The 18,607-nt window shown below is 39.0% G+C and overlaps 1 protein-coding gene across 1 annotated transcript in view; it reads right to left on the bottom strand.

Annotated features, from left to right (window-relative positions):
* Positions 1-7,319: 7,319 nt before the first annotated feature.
* Positions 7,320-18,607, bottom strand: part of GLT1D1 (glycosyltransferase 1 domain containing 1) — a 44,918-nt gene continuing 33,630 nt past the window's right edge. Inside the window, exons 11-12 of the mRNA XM_065739122.1 lie at positions 15,234-15,332; positions 7,320-7,885 (exon numbers count right to left, since the gene is read on the bottom strand). Coding sequence (XP_065595194.1) covers positions 7,739-7,885; positions 15,234-15,332 — 246 coding nt within the window. The 3' untranslated portion in view covers positions 7,320-7,738. The remainder of the gene's footprint in view (positions 7,886-15,233; positions 15,333-18,607) is intronic.

The following is an 18,607-nucleotide window of genomic DNA, read 5'->3' on the forward strand; positions in this document are numbered from 1 at the left end:
TCAGGATTGCACAAAACCTTCTTTTCCCTTGAGCTGCCCATCCGCTCTATAGATGCCATTGGAATGTTGGCACCCCTCCATTATGCATCTTCTAATATACAGGTTCAATTAACTGTCTGGAGTTGAGACTTTAAGCAAAACACAAAAATAGGATCTGTCCACGAGAATTAATGGCTGCTGATCAAGCTCTAGACCTGACAATCAATTGTTCCTGTTTAGAAATGGGCTTTACCTTTACAGCTGTAAAAGTAAGGTTGTAGTGAGAAGACATTGATTCTCTTAGACTGCTCCTTCCACATAAAGCCTTGTGAAGCTGGGATCCTGTATGCTGAATCTTGTTTCAATGGGATGAAAGCAGCTGGTCTCAGCCTGGTCCTTATGAACAAGCATTTGCATTCAACCCCAGCAATCACAGTGCTGCAGCTCACTTAGCTGCAGACTGAGCACAGCCCAGGATCAGAGGATTTATTCAAGTCCAGTGAATCACTGCTGCGTGATACGTTCCCTTCCATTTGGTAGTTCAGCCCCCAGCCTGCTCTGTTGTCTCCAGAACATTACATTTCACTGGCAAAACTTGAGTGCTACATCAGCAGGCTGGAGCTCTTGCAGTGACCTATAGAGGCATGGGTGGACACTGGTCATCAGGAGATCCCAGTCTCACAGAATAGTCCAAAAGGCATTATTCTTTTAAAGAAAAGAGATAAGGGAAAGCCCTTGATTTGCAGTTTCACCCACCAGAGAAGAGAGTGGCAGAAGACTATAGAGGGAATGTTGTTTTCCTCATCATCGAAACATGTGCAATCTTCTTGAGAGACATAATTGATAAGCCCTCTAACCTTGCCCTGCTTAGCAGAAAAAAGGGTCGAGGCTTTGGCTGAGCTTTCTGTTTCATTTACGGTTTTTTTCTGTGCATCCATGGGGAATGTCTGCAGCTCCCACCTTCCAGCAGTGCCCTGGGCCCCTGAGGCAGTGTGTCCTGCAGCAGAGCTGGGTGAGGTGGCTGCTCCAGCTGTGCAGCTGCCTGTGGGCAAAATCTGAGCTTGGCAAGCTCTGAAATGAAAGGGAAGTCATGTCTGCGTGCAGCAGTATTACCTTAACAATGATGTCTGGGAGACTTCCCCCAGTGCAAGCTTAAACACTTTCTGATGTTTTATTCAAACAAATGATGTGCAGAGACACCACATGTTTTAAGAGTGGAAGGAATAGAAAAATGATCTCATTAAGTTGCAGAAAAGTAACTAAAAAGGATGGGAGATGCACCAGGTAACTAGATGCATAATGCCCCAGGGACAGCCTGGAGCATTTCCCAAGGCTGCAACAATAAAAGGTGAAATCAGTAAGAAACAGCAGCTACAAAAACCAAGATGAGCTACAGCCTTTGTGGAAGACATTATAACTGTTCAGAATAGAATCATTACTGAGGTCACAGTGAGGTCAAAATGAGAGTGAAAAGGTATTAAAACATCATGAGTATTCAGAACATGTGATAGTAACGTTTTCCCATTTCAAATACTGGTTGTGTTCCCTTTGCCTCATTCTTTGCTATGTTTTCATACAGAAAAGGAGGCAACTCTTGCTTGACCTTCAGAGCAGTTTGTAAATAGCTATACTCTCACTAATATCTAGCCAGAACAAACTTATTTATAACCACATTGCAATGTGCAAGACAGCCTTTAGTGCCTTTGTCCACGTGAGATCGCACCTTATAACCCCACAACCACTGACTTTGTTTGAGGAGTGAGAGGTCTGAGCCACAGTGGTGTCACACAGAGTCCTAGAGCTTCTAAATAGGGACCGAGGTGCTAATATTGTGTGCCAGTACTTGAGAGCATCACTACTGCAGTGGGTGATGCAGGGTGTGAATATTTGCAAGAGTTAATCAAGACTGTCGTGTTTTGTTTTTTAAATGTGATTCCAGGTTATTTCTTATTTGAATATATATATATATTATTTTTTTAAAGAAAAACAATGGCTAAATAAGAAGCTAGGAGCCTGTAATGGATGGCAAAGGCGATGCTCTGAGCATATAAGCTTTTGATATATTACTCAAGTTAAATTAAAGATTCTGTAAGTCATTTCACTTCATTAGAGCTACTAAAATAACAGAGCAACTTTTCCACGGCAGGGATTAATTTCTGAAGCAGTACGGGGGCATTTTGTTTCAGTGCCTGATGCAACATGATTGAATCAGACAAATGAAAGGAGAGATCTCTATCTAGCAAGGTTATAGTTATAATTGGACTTATGTCTAAGATTTGTGCTGAAGTACACAAGAGTTGGAAATCGCAAGGTAAGAAGCATACTAAAATACCATGAAAGGTGTGACAGAGCTGCTTCTGGAGCAGTGAAAAGGGCTGAGAGGGCTGTGAGGGTGTTACAAATGCTGACTCAGGTCAGATGTTCACTACTGAGATTTCTCAGCAGCCAGATGTTCTCTGCTGTTCTTATTGAAATGCATTGCTTAATTTTAAACAAATGTTTTAAATGAGTTTAATGGTAGTGCTGTAGGGGAAATGAATTTCCTGGACTGGACAAAACAAATGCTGTCCTACATTTTTATAAAGGATGAGGCTCTCAAGTGCCCTCAATATTTAATACCTAAAATTAGATGTCATTCCTATGTCCTATGGAGTGACATCTAAATGGGTGGAATAGTTCCTTGATGAAAATAGGGTTCATTTAAAGAGACTTCAATTACACGTAAAAATTACTCACCTTTATAGAAATTTTAGGTTGTTCAAATATATCTATGTGTCTGTCTTGTCTTTTTCTAACAGTTTGCTCTTATCTTGGTGAGTGTAAGTTGTTGGGTTTTCTATAGTTGAACCTTCACTTTCAAATTCTGAATAGAGGTGAATGTTTGGAGGATGGAGCCTTTCTGCTGGTGTATGTCAGGCAGTATTCAGTATGGCACCAGGGATCACTGGGGTGTGTGCACAGGAATATGAAGCCCTCTCTGACCAGGCTGCAGGGGCTGCTGGTGGATGGGATTCCGGTTTCAAACATTAAAGCAATTGGGCTTGGACCAAGCACACAGAGGAGGGTTGAAAGGAAATACATTCTGGAGTGATGAAATTACTTTGGACAACTTAATGAAAAAAAAATGCCCAGATCCCACTGAGCCATTAAATGATTGATTTCCACATGGAAGCACCCATCTCCTCTGACAAGCCTTTGACAAAGGCTTTAATTTCATGTGGAATGGTTTTTGACCAACAGATTAAAAAGACTGAGGGGAGAAAGGGACAGAACAGGTTATTAGCCCAACAGACAGGAGAATATGTGTCATAAAAGAACAAAGTGCTGATGTATTCATTAAACACGAAGGTAGACCTTACTGATGTTTGGATTGCTTAATATTCAGACTATGCTGATAGTAAATTATATTTGCTGAAAGAATACAAACACTTTTAAGTCTCCCAATGTACAATTTAGCATTTTCTTTTGATGGTTGCCTTTTTTAGTCCTGATATGTCAAGTAGGTTAACATCAAAAGTGATTTCCCTGAGATCACCAAGTAATGACCTTTGGCTAATTTGGAGCTCTGAGGCTCCTGTCAGGACTTTAAACAACAGTGGTCAGCGTGAGATCGAAGGCGGCATCCCCAAAGGCTCTGAGTTAATGCACTGACTCAGCCAAGCTACCAAACAGATCCTGGCTGAACGTTAAGGGGTTCCTACAAACTCTGGCACTCCTGATAACTCCTGTAACACGGTTAATTTCTGCCATGTGTAAAAGCCGAATTTCAAATGTTAGCACTCCAAATGCTGTGTTACTTTAATTATCATTGGATCCAAGCTCCTTGAATACAGACTTTACCAAACTATTTAAAGAATGTGCTATTAACCTAACAGCCATATTCATGCTCTGGCTCCTTGAGAGTGCTGCTTTTGTCTCGTTTGTGACTTCTAAAATGTTTCTATAATGAGCTGTAATGAGGCCAAAGAGGAAAGCCCAACTTCTGTTAACACCTTAGAGATCTGTATCAAAATCTTTTCCCTGCTTCTCCCAGCCACGGGGTACAGCCCACCTCCAGGATGCTCTGCTTAAAGCTGAGGGTTCAGATCAGCACGATCCGTTTTCCAGAGGCCAGTGTTGATGGAGCCAGCTGTTGACTGCAACGTTGGCAAGGGATAAGAGCTGACAAATTCTGTTTGCTCTGGGAAGAAAGAGAGAACATTCCCCTTGCTTCCTTCCCAGCGCCTCGGTGAGGGTCAGAGCAGGGCAGGAGGGGAACAGCAGAGGCACTGCAGCAGAGCCGAGGACTGAATCCTGGCTGGGTTGAGTCAACAATAACCTTTTGCTTGAGAGCAGATCAGTGTCGACTAGGAAACATCACTATTTGGGCCTATCCTGGCTGAGGCTGAAATGAGGGTGCAGCAATGATGTCTTAAAACTCAGACAGGTATGCTGTAGGGCTAATTACAATGAAATGTTAATTCAGGAAGCTCTCGTTCCACAAAACACAGGCTCTTAACCCCGCCTCACCACACAGTACCAAATTGTCCCCACTCCTGAAGTAATCTTGCCAAGGAAGGAAATGGTACAGTAGTACCCATTGTACAGGTCCACAGCTTTCATCCCGTTCCTGTGGATTCAATGGCAGAATGAATTGCAAAATAAAACGCATGTAATTGGATTAATTAACAGTACATTTCAAGGGCCTGAAATACAGAATTAGCCATAGGGCCGAATGCACAATGAAGGTTTTTCCTGTAAACAGAACCCATGCTATTTTTGGCACTGTGTCTGTACCCCAGCAAGGTGTGCCTTGCTTGAAAAGCTGCTAGGATAAGAAATGGGGCTTCGAAGGGGGAAGATAAATACTGTAATTAGGGCTACAGGACAACAAAAGGATTATTCAAAAATGTAAAATCGTTTGAGCGTAGTCATACGAATGATAATTATACCTAAAATTGCCTGCACAGGGTCTAATATTTTCTTTACAAGGACTTACAAGACTCACTGAATATTTATGGGCCTGGAATATAAGACTGGATGAAATTTAAAACATGAATTCAGCGGCAATTTATTGTGATGAAATTCCCTAGCAGTTGTTGCCCCAACCTTTTAGCCTCACTAGACAGGCTTCATGTTGCAGAACACAAGCCCATGTGATAAATGATATCAGAGCTGAGTGCCCTTGATTGATGAGTGCTGCTCTGTCTCATGGCTGCAGAGCAGTCCTGAGGGCTGAGCTCACCACTATTTTGGTTCCTTCCTTGTTTTCCTTGTTGTTTTTTTTTTATTATTTTTTTAAATGCATATATTGCAGGTTTGTTTGTGCTTCTGGTATGGTTATCACATGCAAATGAGCAGGCTGTTTCCCAGATGCAGTTTTCATATTTATAGATTAAATACAGCCTGAAAAATCATATGTTAATTACATTCTGAGGGTATAGCAGAATTTCTCACTTGCACATGTTTTGTTTTGCTGGAAATAACACAAATTCCAGTTCAGTCTTTAGTTCCTTGAAGCTTGGTGATAAACATTCTACACTTTGGAAACAGCTTTCTAATCGTTACTGTTTCCAATCATTTGTCACCATTAGCTCAATGCTTTGAAGTACAGCTCATTTCTATCACACATTACGTCTTTGTTTATTTGTTAATAACTCGTATTTCTCAGAAGGCAGTAGATGCCACAGGAGTGGGGAAGGCCAATGGATTAATGCCAAATAAGTGAAGTATCAGAGACATGTGGGCAGAGGAGACGGGTGAGGTGTTTTAAGAGGACCAGGACAGCCTGCAGTATGCTCAGTTAGATAAAAGAGGACCATTTATTGCTATTGTCTGTCAGTGTCCCCCACCACATACATCATGCTGAAATCAGTGTCAGAGGCATTCCTCCCTCAGCACAGAGTGGCTAAAGGACAGACTGCAACCCTGCAAGAGGCCCTGCTAATCCTGCTAACAGAGATGTGCAAAGAAAGATGCAGCGACAGACTTAGAAGCTGTTCAGTGGTAGATGGATTCTGAACCGAGAATTAGTGCAGGCACACTCAGATCCCAGTGTGTCGAAGGACACAACAAAGATTTCAGAGAAATGTGCTTAAAAGGGCATGTTCTGATTTGAGATTAGGCCAGTTCTGCCCTTGGGGATTGTGAAGACCCACGTTATTGAAGGCAGTGCTAACCACGTGTCAAGAAAAGGGGGATGTGTTTTGGACAAGTCACCACACAGCGTTCATATTCCTTTCTTGTTTACTGTCCCAATGGTTGCAAAACATCCAAAGTACAGAGGAAAGCTTAAAAGACAGACTGAACTTCGTTATTATTAAAAGTCAAACACAATAGCTATTCAAATCAATAGAAAACTCACAGTCATGGGGACAGGATCAAATGTATACAAAGCGTACAGTTTTCCAGTAAGAATTGAAAGTATGACACCCTTTCTATAAATACAATCCCTTGAAGACCAATTATGGACATATCTTTGATTCAATAATCACTGTGCTAGCAAAAATGATTAGTATGGACTTCCTTTAAAATAATGTGCTGCAATATGTTAAAATATATCCTGAGAACCACAAATGACAATGAACAGTTCCAAAATACACAGTAAATTGAAAAATACCTCTTCCCCCCCAACCCACCCCTTTATTCCTCTTTGTAGCTCTCATAAATCCTTTAGCAAATAAATAAATAACCAAGGTACCAAAGTAACTGGCAAATTAAGAGGTAGTTTACGTAACAAAGCATCTCTGCCTGCGAGCACATCTTGCTGCCAAGGGCAATACCATGCAGTTCTGGAATGAGAAACCATGTACGGCTGTCGGGTGCTATGCCAACCTACACAATTACAATCAGGACTCAAGAGAAAATGCAGACCTGACTGTTCAGCCATACCAGCTTAGCTGAAAGGAATCCAGGTACCTACAGGGCAGTAAAAATCATTTCCTATGTTTTTTGTTATCCCTAAGCATCAACACTTCATTTATCAATATATATATCAATGTCTTTATCAATAGATATGTCCATCTTTTAGTCTGAAGAAAGCTTTCATCTTAACAATTTTGTACTCTGTATATTTAACTGGCCTTGGCTTTATGTACTTAAATGTGAATGTCACATGTACCCAAACACTTTCAGATTGGTATAACTGGAAAGCAAAATTGCTACTAGGGGAATGGCTTTAAACTTGAAGAGGGGAGATTTAGATTAGATATAAGGTGGAAATTTTTTGTGCAGAGATTGGTGAGGAGCTGATAAGGGTTACCAGAGAAGGGGGGGATGTCCCATACCTAGAAGTGCCCAAGGTGAGGTTGGATGGGGCCCTGGAAGCCTCATCTGTTCAGTGGCAACAACTGGATGGTCTTCATGTTCCCTTCCAACCCGAGCCATTCCATGGTTCTATACTGCATTTCGTTAGGGTGCATCATGATGGCAACGTTTGACATAAGCTCTTTGTGGTGAAGTACTGCACTGTATACAAGAAATCATCCTCCTTCTGAGGACTTAACACAAAAAATGTGTGTCTGTTCAAGGAGTATATTTCTCCGATGTGATCTCACAAAATGGTACTGGTCTGTGATGAATTGGTACACTGGAGACAGTGTACTGAATTGGATAAATTTGATAGTTTGAAGTAGCAGGCAACTCCTGTGATGTTGGTGCATTTGAATAGAATAATAACATGTGTCTTACTATATCTTCCAAAAAGAAACCCAGAGAAACCCAAATCTAATTACATTTTCCATCATTAAAGTGCTCTGCACAAACTGCTGGGTCTGGCAGTTCACTGGAGTCTTAGGACAAGATTCTGATAGGCTTTTCTTTCACATTCCCATGAGTGATGTTTCTTCACATAGTCTTTGGCCCTTGTTACAATTTCTCTTTCCATAATGGGGTCATTCATCAAACTCTTGGACAGCACAACAAACTCCTAAAAAAGATAAAGAAAATAATAAATTAAAAGTTCCTTGAAGTTCTTATGATACTGAAATAACTTGTGCCCATATCTTGACTACAGTAAAACTCTTCATCTGGGTGCCAATATTGGAAGCTGTTTAAAGTTGTTTTTCAAGGCCAAATATAATAGTTAATTTAGAAACAATGATTAACAGTTAATAATAATTAGTAACATCTTTTGTTCAGCCCGCTAAGTCACTTAAAATCGAAGATAAATCCAGGGAGTGTTAAGACAAATACACATACAACAAAATTTAATGCCACAAAAAGCACTTGCCTGCCCAAGTGTTACAAAGCCAGGCTGGCTATAAATTAAATAAATATTCACCTGCTGCCCTGCATGGAGCACAGCGGGCATCAGTTTATCTGATCTCAGCCCAGCTATACTTATATCTCATTGCTATTGTAACATCATTACTAAACTTTGTAGTGGGACTGAAAAACTCACTACATAAAGGCTGTCGCAGTATAAAGACAAGAGCAGGTATGTGGCAGCCAGCTCTTACAGAGCTGTTGCTGATGGGCAGTCGTAGATCCTGCACTGTAAGCTTAACATCCTGCACCAAAAAGCCAAGTATGAATCTCCTTTATTTGGCAAAATACTGGCAGATTACAACCATTCCTTTTTCTGCTCATCTGCCACTCTGATTTAGTTCTAGGGAAGAGAATTTGTGAACTTCAGATGTGCGAAAGGAGATTTGATGTCCGAACTAATCTATTCTGAGCAGCTGGTCTAATATTCTATCAAGAGACAACTTCCGACACTTCAGCTTGATTACAGATGGGCTCCAATCTTTGCAAAATATTGTCTTGGTTCAGCTCAGAAATGAAGATGACTATTGTGCCAATGGAAAATTAAGATGCTACAGTGGTACATAATTGGTAGTGCAGATTAGTGTGTAAGGACATGAGGGAGAAAAAAGGATGGCAGAAAGAGATACGTTGTTCGTAGAAACTGTCAGTAATGAAAGGAAATATCACAAATAAGACCAGCTTTTATATCTATACTAGGTTAATTAGCAAATTATACTTGAAAACCTAAGTGCATGATGTATATAAACAAATACCTAGATATAAAATCTTTGGTTACCACAGAATCGATGCTGCTGTTGTACTGCAAGTTATGGCTATGCATAATATGTAACTGTAGTGGGACCCATGGGAAACACTGATACGTGAAATCACATCAAACATGTTATAATCACTGCCCTGACTCTCACTGACAAGAAGAGCTATCAATATATGCAACTCTGACATGAAATTTAAACAGTCAGAGATGCACATGTCGGTTCTGTTGGAAAGATGTGTAACTAACTGTGTGGACTTTAGACTAAGATTATTTTCACACATTTATATTAACAATTACCTGAGTTAACTGAAAAGTCAGCACCAGACTGTAATCTTTGCACAGATGCTTTTCAGGTTGCATGGCTAATGGATGCAAAAACCACTCTCCCTGCCTAGGGATCTCAGTACCTTTCTCCCCAAACACACTTCACCTGTGCCCAGCATGCCACATGCTCTCCCCTCTGCATTGCAGAACTCCAGCCAAACTTCAGGCTCTATCTATTCAGCCTCTAGAGCAGCCCTGAGGGCCACATACTTCATCCAGCCTGCTTTCCATCCACTACTGCCATGCATTCAGCTATTTTCTGATAGGTAGGTCTGGTCCAGTGAGTAACCTGAGGCCACATCTATCAGATCCTGCAGATACAGCCAAGGACTCCAACTTTTGAGGTTTGTTCTTTTCCTTCCTCCATGTCTGCCAAGAATACAGAACAGGGGAGGTGGGAAAGTCTTACATGACTTATGCTGGTTTCATCCAATTGCCTGTATAATCATGGTAATAAATACTCTTCACACTGAACTACGTTCCAACTTTAATTTTATGCTCCTGTGGAGGATTTTATTTAAAGTAATGTTTAAAAATAATTTATGTAAATTACCTAAGAACAGAAGCAGTAATGTAATAATTCTTGACAGGTAGTCCTATTAGCATTCTTTTAAAATGTGGCTATAGAGGACAAAAACTTGGAAACATGTAAATGATAGAAGAAATGAGATCCTTATTCACAGTTACAACACTTAGTGCTGATGATAATTTCAGGAAAAATGACAAACAGAGTCCAAAGCACAAAAGCTGAGAAGCTGCAGGGAGGGTAACAGCAAGTGGAAAAATACTGGGGGACTGGGGGTGAGGATTTCTCAGCTTTATCCCTACTTCTGCTAATCAAACGTGACCATCTACTAGGCACCCTCTGACTGGAAGCCAGTGGGAAGATTTACTGTGACTTACTTGGGTTTTGCCTCATAACTCTTGAAGCATCTGGCTTAGCTTGTTTTCGTTTTTGGATACTGAGCCGTGGACATCAATAACTTTCTTTTTCAGGTGTCACCCTTAACTCCAGCTGACTTGCATTTCAGTGGGAATTTTGTGGTAAGTCTGAAGCCTGGGCTCACACTTTGCAGAACACAGACTTTCAGAACTCAGAGCTCTTTTGGAGAATTGAAGTCTATGATGTGTAAACTACTTAAGGCATGGTAACGTGCCTTAATCAGTAGTTATCTGCTGCATAATTGATATTCACACAAATATTTGTGCACTATTATTTTACTGCAGATCTGAAGTAAGTTTCATATTTGGTGAAAAAGGAGGAAAAATCACACATTACTTTTCCATTATTGAACATGATGATATGCATTTCGAAAGTCACAGTGAGAGGGGCGATACACACCCTAACTTAACACCTGGGGGATAACAAGCTATCTAATAAGCCTTTTGTTCACATATAGAAGGAGTATAATTACTGTAGATATCACTGAAAAATGCAGTGTAAATTTGAACTTCAGCAGTCAGCCTTAAACCAGAAAAAAACAGACGAGCAGATAATCTTATGTATATGCAGAGGTGATATTATGTGCTCTGTAATGGAGATGCTAAGTCATGGCTTGAAACAGTGACTGAGCACCTGGTGGGAGGGCAGGGCCAACCCAGGGGAGCTCAGGTGTAAGCAATGCACCTGAGTGACTGGAAGGGGTGGACCCAAGATCCACCTTTTCCCAGACCTCATTTAAGGGTTGGCAGTGGAGGAAGGGGTATCTCACTGGAGATAGCTGAGGCCTTCTAAAAGTTAGCAACCATTTTCCTGTATTTTTGTGGCTGTTACATTTGAGCAGGTTCTCACTTGCTGCAGCCTTTAACCTTGTTGTTCTACTGCTATTGCTTTGCTTTCTATTGCATTAGAGTAGAGCCTTCTTTATGGGTAATACTTCACAGGCATTTTTCAACAGCAGCATCCATGTTATGTTTTTCTCCTGGAAAACTGACGAGTCTTTTTTAAAGGCTCTATCATCTTCTTTATATAATACCTAAAAGAAGTTCTGTGTAAGATTTTTCAGAAGCCCAGAAATACTAGTATCTGGAAAGCAAAGCTAGAAAATCAATTCAGGAGAGAGAATGAATATTCCTTCAATTATTACAAGAATCGTACTGATGCCACAGTGAAGAAAATGAAATGCACTATTTATTTATTATTTATAGAATGAAAGGAAGACTGTAATTAAACCATTTCATATCAGCTTCAGCAGATAAAAGAACATGATTCTTAAACATCAGAGAATCACCCCAGGGAAGGCAAATGCCAGCTGTACATAAACTCAGAATAGTGACAGATCTACCTTCTGGGAGGCAAAGCTCAGAAGTTACCTGTAATTCACAGGGCAACAGGTCTGTATTGCTAGGGGACCATAAGTGGCAATTGCTGGCACTGCACACAATTGTAAATTAAACTATTCAGTACTAAGGTTCAAAGGGCTAAAAACTTCAGCTACGTTCTGGCTTGATGTCCTGGTAGGAATAGTGCTGGCCAATGTTTGGCAGAGGAAAGCCATGAGCACTCAGTGTGCTGCTGCTGGTAGCCAGCTGAGTTGTATTTCCCTCTTACAACTTCAAAAGTTTTTTGTGCTAACAGTAGTCTTTCCAGATCCTGCATGTATTCAAACTCAGTTAGTGTTTGGCTCCTCTCTTTCTGGCTTTGAAGTTTGTTTGCCTACTTCTGTTTATTTGGCTCCTTTGGTAAGATTTCACAGATGCTGGACATATAATTTTGAACCCTAGGTTGTAGAGTATTCTTTGTGTCTTCCCTTTTAACATGGTTTTGCATTATTTATTGCCCCAAAGTAGCTGGCCATTCTCTCTTTCTTATCAATTTTTCTTTCAGATCCCATTAACTCAGTGTCAAATATTCCATAAACTTGCAAATTCAAGTAATGGCTGGATCAAGCCATGATTTAAAAGTAAGGCACGCTGATGATGTAGTATCAAGGACAAAATCTTTCATAGCTTTCACCTTTAGTTTAACTGCTATTTCCATCTCCATTCTGTCTTCAGTGATTGGCGAGGCTTTATTTCCAGACATGAAGCCTCAGCATATATGCAAATAGTTAATGATGACTACAGTTCAGAATTCTTTTTTCCTCATGAAGGAATGGGCAAATTTGAGCAGCTAAAAAGAGACAATTCTTGTGTATGTGAATGAAGCCTATTCTTTCCAGTGCAGTCCAAAAGCTGCAGGAAAAGGCAAGACAGAGTAGTTTAACAAGTTGCCACAGCAATAGAAATGAGAGGACATACAGATCTCAGGATGGGGAGAAGAGGGAGCAAACTAGAGTCGTCTTCCACGTCCCTTGTTCTTTTCATTGTCCCTGTCTTACGAATGAATGAATGTGTTGAAGAGCTTTACTGTGAAAGCAATTTCTTGTGGAAGAGCAAGCTTTTTTAACTGGTGTCTATGAGTGTAGCTATAATTATGAAGAACATGGGAAACATTTTTACTCAGAAGATCTAACAATGGCCTCGAGTTTCCAAACAGTTTTGATTGCTTTTTTTTCTGATCTTACTAATGTAAGAACAAGCTAGGCTGATGCCATTGAGGTTGTAGCAGGAAATATTTTACCAGATACTTAAGATGTTGAAGTAATCAGATTAACAAAAAGAAAAATCTTCCCATCTCTATTATCATGCTGAATCTTTTAAGGCCATATTCAAATTGTGTATGGATGTTGTTTTTATTTCCAACAATGTCACTATGAGAAATGCCTTGAAACTGTAAGTGTTCTAACTTTATCACATTTTTTGATCTAACATAGCTCTTGACTTCTGATAGACTGTAAATACTAGTTTAAAAACTCTATTTGATATGGTTTGGAGAGATAAGGAGGAACAAAAAGAAAAGGTTACTTTATCTTTAAAACCACGAGTGAAAACAATTGGCATTCTGTCCATGTCTGTGCAAGAAGAAAGTTCTTCAGCAACTCTGCAGTGGGATTAGAATGTTAGCCTGCAAACAAAGTCTCCTGACCCATTTGCAGACTTTGATATTTTCCACATCGTTTGACACCAATGAAATTATAAAAAGATTTTTATAAAATGAAACCAGTTCCAGATATCATTGGAACTACCGTGCTTAAAATTATGCTTTCCTCTAACTGAGGAAATATATAGCATATTTTAATTGATCTTGAGTTCCATATGAAACTTGAGATCACAGTAAAGGCTGCTTACAAGAACGTATGATGAAGCTAATTGGGTCTGGTATGAATAATGTATCTGAATTCTAAACCAGATATAAGCAAAATGTTGAGAGAAACACCAGAATGTATCAGAATTAATATCAGTGGTGCCATCAGTATGCATGTTCAACATGATGATGTAGCCTTGAAGTTTTGAAGAAGCATATGGAGGGCAGAGAACTGTTTGCAGGGAATAAATGTACAATAACTTTACAGGTCTTTATGTCTCAGCCTCCGCTACCCTGAAAACATCCCATTTTGAAGGAGTACTTCAAGAAGAGGCTGCTTCCCCAGCAGAACTAACTCCAAGAGTTAAAGAGCTTCTGCTGTAGAAACCACTGGAAAAAACAAAAAAGAATATTCTGGGGAGAAAAACAAAACAAAACATGACCTGCAGGAATGTTTGTGTCTTAAAAAAATAAATAAATCAGAACTAACAGAGAACTCACCTGCCTGAAACACCATTTAATAGGATACATTAATCACACGCTCCACAAAGTGGTTAATATCATACATTTTGTACTCTGCAAAATTATCAAATGGAGTGTTCCAGTAAATTGTATTTATTCTTGAGTTGGATGAAACACTAAGGATCCAGCCAATAATTAGTATCTAAAACATGCTGTTTTATGGAGTAATAATAATAAACAGATTGATTTTTCTTTAATGTTTTCTTCCCTAACTGCTACTATGTTTATATTATTTTATTAGTTATGGTCTCAGATTGTAGAATGAATGAATTCTTGCAAAATAAGTTCATGACTAGTTTGAAAACTAAATGGGAAATTTCACTGTATGATGGTTTACATATGACAGGAGCAGGAAATGATTTGAGAAGGTATAATAAACTAAACAGAAATATTATTTTAATTGAATGTTAAAGTTAGCCCTTCGAGAATTTTTTTCCCCCCTTTCTATGTAACATTTATGGATGGGGGCTTTAAAAGTAGCCATCATAACCTCTCTACAGTTTCTTATCTAGAAGAATTCCATAAGTAAAATTAATGAACTAAATACAGGGATCTGTGTCTGAAACTCACCTTCCACAACCTATATAAATCTGTTAACAGTGAAGCCACAATGCAAAAAAGAGGGAAAAAAAAAAAAGAAATAATAATAATAAAAACATCCATACGATTTTCCTGAATTTAAATATGCAGTATTCTCTCCTTTTTTCCCTGCTGGTACTTATCTTCATAGAAACTCCATTCTAAAACTTTGCTAAATTTTAGTTGTTAATTGTTTTGTGACTAAACATTGTCTTTGACTTAATAATGCTTTATATTAACACTTACTGCTAGACATTATAGATAATGTGTTATCTATAACTTCAGGCTTGTATTTCTTGTGGTTAGCTATGGGTCGAGTAATAAAACTTCATACTTCTTTTAGTGCTCAAAAGGAAATGGCAGATGCAGAATGCTTATTCCAAGGCTTGCTTATGGAACCTTCAAAACTGAAGTGCTAGAAGTTGATGAGAACTGAGCCCCATTCATTTGGCAGACTCTAAAGCAGCACAGGCTAGACAAACATTCAGCAAGGCTGACACCTAGTAAAAGTTTAGTGAATTGCAAAGTGAATGTGAGACAGCAGAGAGCTTCCATTAAGATGAGTTAAAACCAAGAGTTTTAGAGTGATCTGAAGAAAACTGCTCAGTGTAAAAGCTAAGTGAGACATTAGCATGTAACAGAAAGTGAACCTAACTTTTGGAAGGGAAAGAAAACTAGTTTAATGCTTTGTTGTTTTGTTACCTGGGGATCTGAATATAGCAGTCCTGTATCTTTATGTTTTATTATTGCTGCATTTCCTGGAATGTTCCTTGCAAGCACTGGGATATTTAAGTCCATTGCCTAGAGGAATATGGAGAAAGGAAACAATAATTTATTAGGATGCAGGTATTTTGAGATGTTAATGATAACAATTTTAAAATGAAAAGCAGAAGCAATTAATCCAAGTTCTTTCCCATATCTTCAGCATTATAGTTGAAAAATACCACACCTAAGGTGAACTTCTCTCCAGTATTTTCTATCATTCTTGTAGCTTCAGAAATATCAAAAGCAACTGATCCAGAAAGTCAATTAATAGCTGTTTCATCCTTTATTCTTTTCCTTCTCAAAATATGCAGTTTGTTTCCCACTGGAAGTTCCTGACATATAGAAGGCTTTAAGAGGATAAAATTAATGTTCAGGTCATAGGCTGTCACTGTAACTCCACACATTATCATGCACAGAGAGATTTAGTCTGAAGCACAAAAAGGCAGCTCTCCTCAGCATAGACTATCTGGCCTTTTGTTCCATTAAAACATATTTTATCTCAGATTTTCTACAGTATGTGCAGAACTGGAGGGATCTGGGCAGCTCAGTATTGGTGAGAGTGGAAATCATTTGGCTCTTTTCTTCAGTTCTGATTCCTGTTGGTTGTGTGATACTGTTGAAGGAATTTTGCTTTTGCTAACCTCAGTCTCTATGGCCAGTCTTGACCTTTGAGTGCCCAGGGAATGCAGGAAGGCGTGCAGTGACATAGCTTCTGACTGAACCATCCCGGGCAGGATGGAGAGAAGGTTATGCTTTCAGAACACATCCCCACTTTCAAAACATATCACATACAAAGCTATTGTTTTGCAATTGTTCAGTGACCAAGGAATACACTGGAAGTAGTGGAATTAGATTATACCATCTGTTTTTATTTCTTTATTAATTTGTCTTATATATACTTGTTTATGTTTATACATTGTAAGGGAAGTATGGCTTAGATTTTTTAAGTACCCAGTGTGCAAGGCCTGGACACTCAGCTCTTGTTACTCATGCACGCCTTATCTGGAACTTTAATCACTCTTAATGAATTTGGAGGTCTTGAGATACGAGTTTTTCTAGGTGTACAGTCAATGTATGAGTATCACAGTGTCAAATGAGAGAGAAACTCACTCCTCCACATCTTCAATCTGTTCCATGTTCCATACTGATTCCCCGTCACTTCTGAGTGAACGCATTTTTAATTACTGTCATTACACTCCTGGACAGGGAGCAATTTTCCTTCAGTCTATTTAGCAAGAAAATAAAACTTCAAGGAGCAAAACAAGAGAACATGTTATTAGGTTTTTTTATTTTATAGTTCAGATAGAACTGGAGACAAAAACCTTGACTGATACTATACAGAACCAAATATGTTTTCAACAGTGAAGGAATGCTGCAACTTTTCGAATTTGTTAATAGCTTAAAGTATCCAGGTGAAGCTCTGCTTAAATCACCTCTGCTGATGAATTTACACTGGACGTAGAAATTCAGCAGTCCTTATGGCTCAACCATCTGCTTTGCAGCAGTGAGGCCTAAAAATAATAATAACCCTTAATGACATAACCTGTTCTACACTTTGTACCAGAAACTACTGGGTCAACTGGAGGTAATTCAGACAAATAGATGAATGAGCACAAACCAGAACAGATAAATGGAAAGTATAAAAACTACAAACCAGGTTTTTGACTGTAACCATCTATTGTGATACAACTTCTTATTGAAAATAGTAGTTTGCTGAGAAGAAATACAGCTTTTAGTTATTCTCTAATTATTTTGTCATTTCCTAATTATTTTGTCATTTTGTCATTTTAAATGTGTTTTCCAAAGATAGGTTTTAAAAATACATACGCGATTACTTATCAGTACAGCAAAGTTCATTGTACACCAAAATTCACCCAGGAGATGGGAGGTGCCAGTACCTGACAGGTTTGGGACCTGCAGGTTGGGATTGCTGTATTTGTCTTTAATTACTCAACTGTAGACCTTCCACAGAGTTACCACCTAAACATACGTTTCTTTCTGATTCAGCAGACTTCTAGCCCTTCCCTTTGTCAGGCTGCAATGCCCTTGTGTTCTGTGTGCTGGCTGTTGATATAACTCTAAAATCTTCAATGAAGAGGGAACAAAAATATTTTGCTTGAAAATCAAGAGCTTGATGGTGGTTTTGAAGCATGTTGGCATTCACTGTCACTTGCCTAAGGCCCTCTCTCCTCACCTCTTTGCATCTCTCTCTTTATAAGTCAAAACCACAAGAGTATTTCAGGTCTGGCTACTTTCCAAACCAGCAATTGTTCATTCAAGAGAAAGCATTATTGAAGAAAAAGAGAAGAAAGAAAACATGCAAAACATAACACCCCAGGACTGGCCACTTATCCTCACAACAGTTACCTACAAAGCAGAGAGGAGTTTGGATTTGAGCCCAGGGAGCAGTGGAAACTGTGCCAGCACTGCTCAAATACAAAAATGGTGCCCTGCATCAGGACTGTCCTAGACTGTGACTCCTCTCATGGTTTTACAGGCTGGCACAGCATCACTACAGCTCAGCCTGGGCTCCAGAATACATTTTGGTTTGTTTTTACAAGGTCTGTTCATTTATTTGTTTCTGAATGCTGCAAAGTTGGTCACTAAGTTGATATTTAATTTTCTACAATTTCTGAACTGTAAAGAGAAATACATTTATTCTGTCTCATACGTTTGTACAGCAATAACTGCTATGCCAGAAAACTTCAGGTCCCAAAACACATAGGTACCAATGAGTTATAGCTACTGAAAGACAGAACAGATGGCTAAATACATAAGATGAGGGACTGCCTTTGTACCAGATAGCCTTAAACAAATGGGTTGTGCTGTAAATAATTACTACATGAAGTGGATTAGAATTTAATTTAGATACTTAGTCTATTTTTAAGCAGTAAAAATAATCATTTGCATTGTTGAAAATATGTATAATTTACTGACCAGGGTTCCACAAATAATAGCATGAAGTACCATGTTAGTCCATTGGCCATCTGTTTTGTTACATTAACCTGAATGCAAATGTGTTTTAATGCTATTTCAAAAGGGTACAGGATAGAGATTCAAGCTTTAGAATCATGCTATGCAATAAGCATTTCTAACCAGTAGTGTGGGGCTTATAGAGTAAATACAGGTTTTATCTACAATTTTGATTTTAGATTGACCTTTATTTTCTTTTCCTCAATCTATGAATCTTTTTTGTGCCCCCCCTTCAATTTCAGTGCTTTGCAATATCTTTTTACTTCACATACTGTTTCAGAATTAATTTTGTCCTATGGTAGGGTAGGTTGGCTATCTTTCTCTCCTATGATTATTTT

The sequence above is a fragment of the Cyrtonyx montezumae genome, unplaced genomic scaffold, assembly GCF_038088225.1.
Source record: "Cyrtonyx montezumae isolate F1298 unplaced genomic scaffold, pur_monq_1.0 scaffold_23, whole genome shotgun sequence".
In the NCBI taxonomy this organism is placed as follows: domain Eukaryota; kingdom Metazoa; phylum Chordata; class Aves; order Galliformes; family Odontophoridae; genus Cyrtonyx; species Cyrtonyx montezumae.